We start from the raw sequence: 13,350 nt of genomic DNA, 5'->3' as shown, positions 1-13,350 counted from the left end.
AACGTAAAACAACTGAGGAGAGGGAAAGTACATATGCCGGAGGAGTAGGAATAAATATTGGGGGTAATTCCAAGTTGATCGCAGCAGGAAATTTTTTAGCAGTTGGGCAAAACCATGTGCACTGCAGGGGAGGCAGATATAACATGTGCAGAAAGAGTTAGATTTGGGTGGGTTATTTTGTTTTTGTGCAGGGTAAATACTGGCTGCTTTATTTTTACACTGAAATTTAGATTGCAGATTGAACACACCACACCCAAATCTAACTCTCTCTGCACATGTTATATCTGCCTCCCCTGCAGTGCACATGGTTTTGCCCAACTGCTAAAAAATTTCCTGCTGCGATCAACTTGGAATTACCCCCATTAGGTCAAGGAAGAGGAAAATGTAAAGATTGTTCTGTGGAAAGCAAGTAATTAGATAGTGGCACTTACACTTTTTGTTATCCCCAGAATGATGAGCATCCACCTTCCTCTGAGGTTCCGCCAATGTATCAGAGCCCAAAGGTGCAGGTTGCTGGAAATGGGCAGTGTTTTGTGATGGCTCTGTGTTTGGTACGCTGGCCTTTTCCATCTTTGCTCCTGGCTTCAGTAGTTGCGTTTGCATTTTCAGTATCTGCCCAACCGGGTCAACATCTTTGGAAATCTTTCTAGCAGACCTCCTGGGAAGCTGCTGTGGGGACACTGGTGTACTGGGCACTGATTGGGTGGTCATCTCATTGCAGTATTTGCTCTTTTTACAGTCAATATCAATCACAAGCCTGTCATCTTCATCAGAGTTATTCTCAGTGGTTCTGGTGGCTTGGTTAGGCACTGATTTGAGGCTTGTTCCCATCATCATCATCATCATCTCAGTATCAGAACTCAGATTAGACTTATCTTCACTGCTCTCTTCCTTTTCCTTAACATTTATTTCATCTGAATCAAAACCTTCAAAATAAAACCCCCATTGTTTAGGTCAGACCATGGAGACTGGACATAACTCAAAAATAATAGCATTAAAGATACTCTTACCTAATTTAGTTGAATTTATGTTGTTAATAATCTGCTTCTCTATCTTTAGTTTGTCTAGCAGGGAATTTGTGTGTGTCTGGTGCACTGACTCTAGAGACTTGCAGTCAGAATCTGCAGAATTTGAATTTGTATTATCTTCAATGGATCCAAATGTTTCCAGTTCTGTCACATCATTCTCAAATTCCACGTCATTGCTGACACAGATCACGCTCCTATTTGCATATTCCTTTTCAGCCTGAGCATTTAATGAGGTAATCTAAACATATGGAAGAGGGATGAATTATTAATTTGGTTCCATATTAACAAATAACCCTGCCATCATTTGGAACTTGCAAAATGATCACAGATCAAGATAAATATTAAATAATCATAGACAAAAACATTTTAGCCTACCAGTTGCATAATCTCACACTTATGGGAGTGCTGTATAAATGGACAACTATGAAGGCACAAACCTCAATAATGCAGTACCTCTGTTTAACAATATACAGTACATTACCAGTATTTACGTTAACCAGATGTCACTGACAATCAAAGTATAAGAGAAAGACCAGTTAATTGTCAATAAATACATGAGATATGTATCAGCAAGGCAAGATGCTGAAGACCGCAATTGTGTCCTTAAGAAACTATTTTCTCTGAGAATTATTCAGGTTTGTTAGCAAACCAAAAAAGCACACAACTGGACAAAACCATGTGCACTGCAGGTGGGGCAGATGTTACATGTACAGAGAGATTTAGATTTGTTTGGGTTATATAGTTTATGTGCATGGTAAATACTGGCTGCTTAATTTTTACACTGCAATTTAGTTTTTCAATTAGAACACAGCCCACCCAAATCTAGCTCTCTCTGCAAATGTTACATCTGCCCCACCTGCAGTGCAGCATGGTTTTGAAAGTGTGCTTTTTTTTGGTTTGCTAACAAATCTGAATAAGGGTGTGGATCAACAGATCTACAGTAAACAGATAGACAGTCAATAGGTCGACATGCAAAAGGTTGACGTGCAAATGGTCGACAAGGTTTTTTTTATAAAGTTTTTGGGGTGCCATTCTGTATGTTTCATCATATATGTAACAACAATTATTGTACTGTATACACTTGCCACGCTTTGGGCAAGGTGGCTCGCTCTGCTACCGCTGTGCTATGTTATTATTCACAGTCGTAGACCACGTGGATGGTAAAAAAAAAAAAAAGCAGCAAAAAATGAAAAGAAAAAAAAAAACCCTAAAAAAAAACAACTTGTTTCGACCACTGTCATGTCGACCTTTTGAACCTGTCGACCATGTGGGGTTCAATCTATTGACTGTGTAACTAGACACTGTCGATCCAGTGTCTGAAACCCATTGTCACTGCTGACTGTATGAACACTATTGAGCCTAAAGAACGCATTATATGGCTATGGACCGTTTTACTCTCCCTTATCACAGCCAGCCTATGTTAGATGAACTTTTCCCCTCACAGAAGAGTCATTGTCTTAGAAGGCCAATGCATAGGGCCCACACCCACAACACCCAGTTTAATTAGATGAATTCTATGTCCCTTACAAATGCTAGATATAAAATGACTAAAATATAAACGGTTGTATAAAGAGGGAAGTAATGATTACAACTGCAGTATACTATACTATACTAAAAATGGGAAACAGTCATTGCAGAGTATTCGTTTTCATCTAATACATGAGGATAAATAGAACACCCTGCCTCTCTTGTATTAAAACAAGTAACTTCAAAATGAAATCTTAGTTGTAGAAAACACAAGAACAGTGCCCCCATGTGGCCTAATTATTATGGCAAGATTAATGGTTCTTATAAAACAGTAAGAACTTGAGAAAACAAGCTGCTGTAAATGGTTACCCTCATAATAACATAGTTAATGAGGTTGAAAAATAACCGTTATGGTAGACTTACCGTTCATAACTCTTTCTCCTAAGTCCACAGGATAAACATTGGGATATGAGGTAGTGACAGAGGATTGGCACCAAACGATCAAAGCTTTCGGCTTCCCAGAATGCAACGGGCCCGCCACTATATCCCCGCCTCCTGGCTCAGGCAATTCAGTTGTTTTCCCAAAGCTCAAGGCAGAAGCATCATAGAGCCCCCTAATCAGGCAAGAAGAACACACATGCACACCCATCCATACAAGAAGGAAGAGGTTAGTAAGTGAAAGGATCCTCAAATCAGGTGCGTCAGGGTGGGATCCCTGTGGATCCTGTGGATTTAGGAGAAATAGAGTTATCAACAGTAAGTCTACCATAACGATTATTTCTCCTGCAGGGTCCACAGGTTAGCCACAGGATAACATTGGGATGTTCTAAAGCAATTTAGTGGTGGAGACGCTCCTGACTGGACAGGAGGATCCTTCGCCCGAATTCAGCGTCCTGAGAGGCAAAGGTATTTAAGGCATAATGTCTAATGAATGTGATAATGGAAGACCATGTGGCTGCCTTACATATCTGTTATGCTGCCCATGACGGACCTACCTTACGAGTAGAGTGAGCAGAGACATTAGCCGGAACAGGGAGATCAGCTTGAGAATATGCTTCTGAAACAGTCATTCGAAGCCACCTCGCCAGTGTCTGCTTGTCAGCAGGCCATCCTGCAGGCAGTTTCCCCTCCTAGCTCAGGCACCCGCACCATCACTACTGTCTCATCATCCCTGCCCTCAAAGTTAATCTCACCTCATCGATACAGCAATCCTGATAATCTCATTCACATCTCTCCCACAAACTCATACCCCCTATCATGTGCCCTCTGGAATGCCAGATCTGTTTGTAACAAACTGGTCCCCACTCATGACCTTTTAATTTCCAACTCCCTGCACCTACTAGCCATTACTGAAACTTGGAGAACGCCCTCTGACACTACTTCTCCTGCTGCTCTCTCTCTGCTGGGGGCCTCGCATTCACATTCCCCCGACCTGGAGGTTGCCATGGGGGTGGTGTTGGGGTCCTTTTACCTTCTAGTTACTCCTACCAACTCATACCACCAGAACCATCCCTTACATTCTCTACATTTGAGGTCCATGCTATACGCCTCTTTCAACCAGTCCATCTAAGAGTAGCTGTCATTTACCGCCCCCCTGGCATTGCTTCCAAATTCTTCGACAACTTTGCTTCCTGGCTTCCTCACTTCTGACATTCCCTCCATTATCCTAGGCGATTTCAATATCCCTATCGACATCCCCACACAATTCCCTGCCTCTAAACTCCTTAACCTCACCTCTTCACTTGGTCTCTCCCAGTGGACCTCCTCACCCTCCCATGTGAATGGGAGCTCACTGGTCTTCACTCACCATTGTGATATTTCTGCTTTTTCCAACTCCCCATTTCCCCTCTCTGACCACCACCTTCTCTCCTTTAACCTCTCTCTCTCTGCTTCCCCATCTCTACCTCCTAAGGCTACCATCACTAAGCGTAACATTGAGGCTATTGACACCACATTCCTTTCCTCCCTGTTTGACTCACTTCTCTCTCCTATTCTCTCTCATGCCCTGAACAAGCCACTTCCATGTACAATGCATCCCTTACTTCTGCTCTTGACTCTGTTGCTCCACCAACCACTATTCACCCTCGCAAATTAACACCTCAACCCTGGCACACCAAATGCACCAGATATCTGCAAAAATGCTCACGTACTGCTGAGCGACACTGGAGGAAATCACGCTCTAAGGCAGACTTCCTCCATTTCAAACTTATGCTCTCATCCTTCAGTGCTGCCCTTTCTCTTGCTAAACAATCATACTTCAAGTACCTCCTCTCCTCCCAGTCTTTTAACCCCCGGCGCCTCTTTGCCACTCTCAACTCAATCCTCTGCTGACCTCCACCTCATCTCCCCTCCTCACTCTCTGCTCTTGACTTTGCCACTTACTTCACATCCAAAATTGACTCCATACGTCAGGATATCAAATCACACAAGACCATCAGTAACTAGCCTCTTCCCATCCCTTACCACCCCTCCCACCAACTTTGACATCTTTCTCCCATGCATCTGGAGAGGAAGGCATGGCCCTCATTCGTTCCTGTCCTCTCACCACCTCGCCACTTGACCCTATCCCCTCCTTCGCTACCTCTCTCCGTCTGCCTGTTCCCATCTTTCCCACCTTCTCAATCTCTCCTCTCATCAGGCACTGTCCCCTCTGCCTTCAAGCATGCACTCATCTCTCCTATTCTTAAAAAACCTACCCTTAATCCAAACACTCTCTTCAACTACCGACCCATCTCTCTCCTCCCTTTTGCCTCCAAACTCCTTGAGCATATTGTCTACAACCGCCTTACATCCTTTCCTCACACTCACTACTTGACCCATTCCAGTCTGGCTTCCGTCCTCTCCACTCCACTGAAACTGCCCTTACAAAAGTATGCAATGACCTCCATGCTGCCAAATCTAAGGGCCACTACTCTCTACTTATTCTTCTTGATCTCTCTGCTGCTTTTGACACTGTGGACCATCCTCTCCTACTGCAAATCCTTCACTCCATTGGTCTGCATGATACTACCCTCTCTTGGCCGTCTTCCTACCTCTCTGACCGTTCATTCTCAGTCTCCTCTCATGACTCCACCTCCCCCTCACTTCCACTAACTGTAGGTGTACCCCAAGGTTCTGTCCTTGGGTCCTCTTCTTTTCTCTCTCTCTATACATCCTCAGTAGGTAAGCTCATTAGTTCTTTTGGTTTCCAATATCATCTCTATGCTGATGACACTCAAATCTATCTTTCCTCTCCAGACCTCTCCCCTGCTCTCCTCACTTGTATCTCCAACTGTCTTTCTGCTATCTCTGTTTGGATGTCCCAGCGCTTTCTTAAACTTAACATGTCTAAGACCGAGCTGATCATCTTCCCTTCCTCCCGCATAACCTCACCTCCTACAATCTCATTATTTATTGATGACACTACTATCTCCTCTAGCCCCAAGTGCACTGTCTTGGAGTAATCCTCTCTCTCCTTCAAACCAAACATTCAGCACCTCTCACAATCCTGCCGTTTTCATCTAAAAAATATTTCCAGGATCAGACCCTTTCTAACCAAGGATGCTACTAAGACCCTTATCCACTCACTGGTCATCTCCAGACTGGACAACTGTAATCTCCTCCTGACTGGCATTCCTTACAAATACCTCTCTACACTCCAGTCTAACCTCAGTGCTGCTACCCGGCTCATTTATCTCACCAAACGCACTACGTCCACCTCTCCTCTCCTACAAGACCTTCACTGGCCTCCCTTCCCTTTCAGAATCCATTTCAAGCTTCTCACACTCGCTTACAAAGCACTCACCCCCATCTCTCCCATCTACATCTCTGACCTTATTCTCCCTTTACATTCAAACTGTCCTCTTCGCTCTGCTAATGCACGCCGACTTTCCTGCCTACAGATTACTTCCTCCCACCTCCAAGTTTTTTCACGTGCTGCACCACTTCTCTGGAATTCCCTACCTCTCCCCCTCAGACTCTCCACCTCTCTACAAAACTTCAAACGGGCTCTCAAAACCCACTTCACCAAACCCAGACAAATCTCATCCTAACCCTCTGTTCCACGCTCTGTATGTACCCCATCTGTGTCACCACTCTCTGTCTACCCCTCCCCTTTAGAATGTAAGCTCTCACGAGCAGGGTCCTCTTCTCTCATGTGCTTATACTTTTTCTTACTTTAATAATCTTCAACTGCACCAAATCCAGCAGTCTTCTGCCACCTGATACTTATTTCAGGGTCATCTGCTGATGTAGCGATGTTATTTACCCTGTATTGTCCTATATTGTCTTCAACTGTAAGTTGCTGTTTTCCGGTTTTGATTATTTGTTATGTTCTCTGTAATTGGGCGCTGCGGAATCCTTGTGGCGCCATATAAAAGGATAATAATAATAATAATAATCCTCTCTTGTGAAATACGTAGAGAACGAAGAGTGTGACTGTTTTCCTGATGGCACTGGTACGATCCACGTAGATTCTTAAAGCACGGACTACGTCCAATGACGCATCTCCCGCAGAAAGGTCCGGCCCTTGGAAGGCCGTGACTACAATATCTTTGTTAAGGTGGAATTTAGACACCACCTTAGGAAGATACCCAGATTTGGTTCTGAGAACCGCTCTATCTGGATTAAAAAAAAAAAAAATCAGAAAAGGAGGGCGACATAACAATGCCCCTAAATCTGAAACTCTTCTAGCTGAAGTAATAGCCAGTAGAAAGAGAACTTTAGCTGTCAACCATTTAAAATTCACTCGTTTTAGTGGTTCAAATGGGGCAACTTGAAGGGACTTTAGGACGAAACTTAAGTCTCAAGGCACTGTAGGAGGAACAAAAGGAGGTTGAATGTGCAGCATTCCCTGGAAAAAAGTGCGCACACCTTGTAGGTTAGCAATTTTCTTTTGGAACCATACAGTCAATGCTGACACTTGCATTCTCAAGGAAGCCACCCTTAGACCTTTGTCCATTCCTAACTGAAGGAATGCTAGGACTTTGGAAACTGAAAGACCTAGGATCAAATTTTCGGTCACTGCACCATTGAATAAAAGCTTGCCATATTCAATGATAAATGCGAGCTAAGGAAGGTTTCCTTGCTCTGAGCATTGCTTGAATTACCTGTTGCTTTCAGGATGGAAGTCTCAAGAGCCACGCCGTCAAAGACAGTCGATCCAGGTGCTTGTGATATCAAGGACCCTGAGATAGTAGGAATGGAGCATCCAGCGACAACCACTTCAGATCTGTGTACCAATGTCTTATGGGCCAAGCCGGAGCGATTAGTATCACGGCTCCCCTTCCTTGTTTTGCCTTTCACATCACCCTGGGTAACAGGGTGATTGGTGGAAACACATAGGCCAGATGAAAGTCCCATCTCACTGACAGGGCATCCACAAATATCGCTTTGGGATCCTTTGTTCTTGACCCGTATGCGGGAACTTTGTTGTTCTGACAGGACGCCATAAGATATATCTCCGGTAACCCCTACTTGACTACAAGAATTTGGAAGACCTCGGGGTGTAAATCCCATTCGTTTGCATGAATGGCGTGTCGACTGAGAAAATCAGCTTCCCAGTTTAGGACTCCCGGAATGTACACTGCGGACAAGGCTTGATGATAAAGTTCTGCCCACTTTAACGTGTGACTTACCTCCTTCATTGCGTTTTGGCTGCGAGTTCCTCCCTGATGGTTGAGGTACGCTACTGCCGTTGCATTGTCCAAGCGGATTTGGACTGGTTTCCCCTGAAGGATGTCCTCTGCCTGAATAAGTACCATATATATGGCCAGAAGTTCCAATATATTTATTGGCAGGCAACTCTCTTCCTTGGTCCACTGCCCCTGGAAGCAACTCCTTCCTGACACCTCTCCCCAGCTCAGAAGGCTGGCATCCATTGTCAGAATTTCCCAATCTGATATCCAAAAGGATCTCCCTTTGTCCAGATGGGATGTCTGCAGCCACCAGGCTAATGACCTCCTTACTTCCATGGGAAGGACCATAGTCTGCGTTTTTATTGTCTGATGAAAACAATTCCATTTGGAAAGGATCAGACGTTGCAGAGGCCTCGAGTGGAACTGAGCATACTCCACCATGTCGAATGTCGACACCATCAACCCCATCACACGCATTGCTGCGTGAATGGATACCTTTTGACTGTGTAGTAGCTCCTGAATCCTTGACTGAATTTCGGATATTTTGTTCAGAGAAAAAAAATTACTCTCTGAAGACTCGAATCCAACGCAGCCCCCAAGTGAGTCATCCGTTGTGACGGAGCCAGGGCCGACTTTGCCCAATTTATGAGCCAACCATGTCTCTGCAAACAAGCTATTGTCTGCCGCAGATGACACTGAAGCACTGAATTCCTGAGATTGTGCCAGGATTAATACATCGTCGAGGTATGGAAAAATCCTTATCCTCTGCTGACGGAGATAAGATGCCATTACCACCATAAATTTGGTGAACACTCTGGGAGCTGTGACCAGTCCAAATGGTACGGCCTGAAACTGAAAATGTTGCTGGAAGATAGCAAACCTGAGAAAGCGCTGATGGGACAGTGCTTTAGGAACATGAAGGTAAACATCCTGGATATCCAGGGATACCATAAAATCCTCCGGCTCCATGGCCAAAATAATGGAACGTAAAGTGCCATATGGAACTGAGGCACCCAAATATACTTGTTCAGCACTTTGAGACTGAGTATGGTCCGGAATTACCCATTTGGCTTCTGGTATACAAACAGCTTTGAATACAAAACCTTGTCCTCATTGAGCAGGAGGAACTGGAATTATCACTCCTGACTGAAGCAACTTCTGAACTGCCCTTGAAAAGCCCTGGCCTTTGTTTCCACTGAAGACGGGCCGGTACAAAAAAACCTTTGAGGAGGTTGTTTCTTGAAAGTAAATGCATAACCGTGAGATACCGCTTCTTGTACCCAGGCATCTGTGGTAGACTGCTGCCAGATTTGTGCAAACTGAAGAAGGTGGCCTCCCACCCTGATGATTTATCTTCTGATTTGGAAGCCAGCCCTCTGGTAGCCCAATGCTTTTTAGTCTTACCTAATATGTCACATTGAGACTGTTTGCCATAATCCTTTCCTTTTGCATTTCCTTGAGTCCGAAAGGGTCGAAAAGCTGGAAATCTAGGCTTGGATTTATGTGTGGAAGGAAACTTCACTTTCTTAGAGTCTGCTTCTGACTCCAAAATACTGTTTAATTCTTTATCAAAAAGAATATCTCCAGTAAAAGGCAAAGACTCTAGAACCTTCTTAGATTCAGAGTCAGCTTTCCATGTACGTAGCCAAGCTGCTCTGCGAGCTGCTACCGCTAAGGCTGATGCCTAAGAGGCAATTGTACCCATATCCAAGGATGCTTCTTCCATAAAAATAGCTGCCTGTTTGATATGTACAATATGGGATTTTTGCTCTCTAGATGCCATTGAAAGGTCATCCTCCAATGCATCAGCCCAGGCTGCCATGCTTTTGCCATCCAAAGCCGAAACCATTGCTGGTCTTGTGGTTGCCCCAGACAAGGAGAAAATGGTTTTAAGAAAACCATCTATTTTCCTATCCGTGATATCATTTAATGATGTTAAAGACAGGGGTAGTGTAGATTTTCGCACCAATCGGATGACATGCGTATCTACTTTGGGAGCCACCACCCTTTTTAAACAGTCGGCAGCCGGAAGAGGATAATAGGAATTCCATTTCTAAACTTCTTACTGGGAGTAACCCAAGCCTCTTGCATAATTTCCGTCAGCTGTTCTGACCCAGGAAACGCAGTCCTAACTATTTTGGGACGTTTAAACACAGGTGCTTTAGATTTTAACAAAGGCTCTGCTGCCTCCTCTAAGGATAGAATGGCTTTCACAGCACTAATTAGCCCAGGAATATCCACTGGGCTGAGGCCTTCCCCCTAGTCTCTGTATGCAGACCCAGAGTGCGATGAGTCCTCATCCTCCGACGAGTCTTCATCTAAAACATGTGTAGACTGAAGATGTTATTTCACGTCTATGTGATCTACTTACCACCGGCCTTTCAGCCTGTTTCTGTTAAGAGGCTGACGATTCCTGTACTGGATGTGATAACCCGAAGGTGGAATGTTGCATGTAAGGGTTTTAGGGTAACCTATCCCTGGTATAAGAGCTGGCATTATCCGCTCAGCTATACTGGATAATGTCTGTGCAAAAGTAGCCCATGGGGGTTCAACCTGAACCTGTGCCTGCCTCGGATTATTCAAGAGGCTTTGGTGAAAGCTAAAACAATTTGCACATAATCCATTTTGAACCAGATCCTGAGAGGTTAACCCAGCTTTACAAGACAAACATGATATGTGTTGGTGCTGTTGTGGAGAGTGTATCCTCCTCACCCTCTTCTTAGACAAGATAAATAAATTACACACCTGTTTACTACACAAAGTGTGACTGCAATCACTTTAAAATTTGTTAAAGTAACATACAACCCGATCCCTCCCTCCTGCTTTGCACCAGCATTGAGGATTGGAATACACAGAAACTGACAGAAAAGAGTAAAGTCAGCAATCACACTAGCATGCAGTCACAGGTTATACGTTAGTATAATAAGCAATATGAGCACATAATCAACTACAGATACATTTTAAGTATGTAGGAGAAACATTACTGCATTACCTTATATAGGAGTTTAATTGTATTCAGTCGAATAGCGAAAGAAAACAGAAGCAATAGTTTACAGACTCATATGCATCAGGCACTTTTCCAACTATTTGTACCAAAGGTAGGCATTTTGCCTCTTTTCAAGCTCACTAACTATGTAACACAGCCAAAATGGCTGGGAGATGGTGCTAGGCACATCAGAGAAAATTAGTCACTTCCCGCATCGCCAACAGACTGTGAATGCTCCCCTAATGGTTGACGTAGGCCACCGCAGTAGCGTTGTCGGACTGGATCTGGACTGGTCTGCCCCGTAGCAGGTCCTGTGCTAGTGTGAGGGCTCTGTAGACAGCTCAGAGCTCCAGAAAAATTGACTGGTAAGCAACTTTCTGTGGGAGTCCAACGTCCCTGAAAGGTGTGTCATTCTGTCACTGCGCCCCATCCGCGGAGACTGGCATCCGTAGTCAGAAGTACCCAATCCGGAACCCAGAAGGGTTGCCCCTTGTCCTGGAGTCACCAGGTTAGGGACAGTCGAACCTCTGGACAGGGGACCATCGTCTGAGATCTGATCAGATGTGGGTGTTCATTGCACCTGGACAGGATCAGGAGTCGCAGGGGCCTGAAGTGGAACTCGGCATATTCCACCATGTCGGTGGAGACCATGGATCCCAGCACTTGCATGGCCGAGTAGATGTACACTCGGCGACTGTGTAGCAACTTGAGTAACACTTGCTGTAATGATTACATTTTGTCTGCAGGTAGGAAAAGCCTCTGGACTTGAGACTGCAAGATAGCTCCCAGATGTAGCATCCACTGTGAAGGATTACTTTTTCCAGGTGATAATACAGCCGTGTTGCTGCAGGAAGGCAATAGTCAGCTGGAGATTGCGATGCAGGACCTCCGGGGAGTGCACTAGAAGGAGCAAGTCATCCAGATAAGGGAGTATTCTGACTCCCTGACGACGCAACTGTGCAGCCATAATGGCCATAATCTTGGTAAAGACGCTGGGAGCAGAAGAAATAACAAAGGGCAGTGCCCGAAATTGGTAATTATGTTGAAGGATAGCAAACAGCAGGAATCGCTGATGAGAGGGTGCTATAGGGACATGCAGATAAGCATCTTGAATGTCCAGGGACACCATAAAATTCCCAGGCTTCATAGCTAGGACAATAGAGAAGAGGGATTCCATATGAAATCTTGGTACCCTGACAAACTTGTTGAGAAATCTGAGACTGAAAATAGGTAGAGGAGACCCATTGGGTTTCTGAACCAGGAACAGGGCAGAGTAGAAACCGGTGCCACGCTGTGACTAAGGGACTGGCACTATCACTCCTGATTGCAGGAGGGACTGAATGACCATCTGGAGGGTCAGAGCCGTGCTTGGGTTCAAAGGTAGGCCTGTGCAAAAGAATTGTTGAGGTGGTCATCTACTGAATGGGACAGCGTACCCGAGATAGACCACTTCTTGCACCAGGCATCTGTGGTGGTCTTACACCAGTAGTGCGCAAACTGAAGAAGTCAACCTATCACCCTAGTATTCCCTAGGAGCATGCCCACCCTGTCAGGCTGAGCGATTGTCGTCAGTCTTGGTAGTTGGAGGTCTTGAAGCCAAGGCCTGGCTTAGAAGTTGTTTGTTTGGGGAAGGACTGACTTTTAGCTTTACCCAATGGACAAAATGACCGAAAGGTGGGTGTCCGAGTCCATGGAGTAGAGGCCAAGGGCAGGAAAACCATCTAGGCTGCTCCCAGTGTAACGACTGAGGTAGCAGACGCCTTGGAAGTCAGGAGACCAGCATCCAAAACCGCTTTCCCTAGTTAAGAGGCAGCCTAAGAGAGGTAAGACAGATGAAAACGTGTGAGGGAAGACCTTCCTCCAGAGCCTCTACCCAGCTCTCAATGGCCTTGGCCACCCACAGGCAGTGGTCATAGTATGTCTAGTAATAGCACCTGTAAGGGAATAGACAGACTTGAGAAAAGCTTCAATCCTCCTATCCGTGGTCTCCTTTACAGAAGAAGTTGAAGGGCTAGTTAAAGTTGAGGATTTAACCAAACGGGCTACATGAGAATCCACCGCTGGAACAGGGTAAAATGAAGCTAGTTGCTTAGGGAGCAGAAACTTTTTACAAGGAGTATTCCAAGCTTCATGCATGAGCTCCGTAAGATGCTCAGACTGCGAAAATTCAGCTTTAACTACCCTTTGGCGCTTAAATAGAGGAGACTTTTTTATCTCAAGGGCAGGCTCCTCCTGTACTTGAAGGATAGATCTG

The 13,350-nt window shown here is 45.0% G+C and overlaps 1 protein-coding gene across 4 annotated transcripts in view; it reads right to left on the bottom strand.

The window, feature by feature from the left end:
- ICE2 (interactor of little elongation complex ELL subunit 2) overlaps nt 1-13,350 on the bottom strand; it is a 435,266-nt gene that overhangs the window by 160,319 nt on the left and 261,597 nt on the right. For all 4 annotated transcript variants that reach the window (XM_063926398.1, XM_063926397.1, XM_063926396.1 and 1 more), the window contains 2 exons: nt 1,011-1,266; nt 432-926 (listed from right to left, as the gene is read on the bottom strand). In XM_063926398.1, the coding sequence (XP_063782468.1) occupies nt 432-926; nt 1,011-1,266 (751 nt within the window). The remainder of the gene's footprint in view (nt 1-431; nt 927-1,010; nt 1,267-13,350) is intronic.

The sequence above is a fragment of the Pseudophryne corroboree genome, chromosome 6 (genome assembly GCF_028390025.1).
Source record: "Pseudophryne corroboree isolate aPseCor3 chromosome 6, aPseCor3.hap2, whole genome shotgun sequence".
Classification (NCBI taxonomy): Eukaryota; Metazoa; Chordata; class Amphibia; order Anura; family Myobatrachidae; genus Pseudophryne; species Pseudophryne corroboree.
The sequence above is the reverse complement of the archived record's forward strand: the minus strand, read 5'-3'. Positions and strand labels throughout refer to the sequence as shown.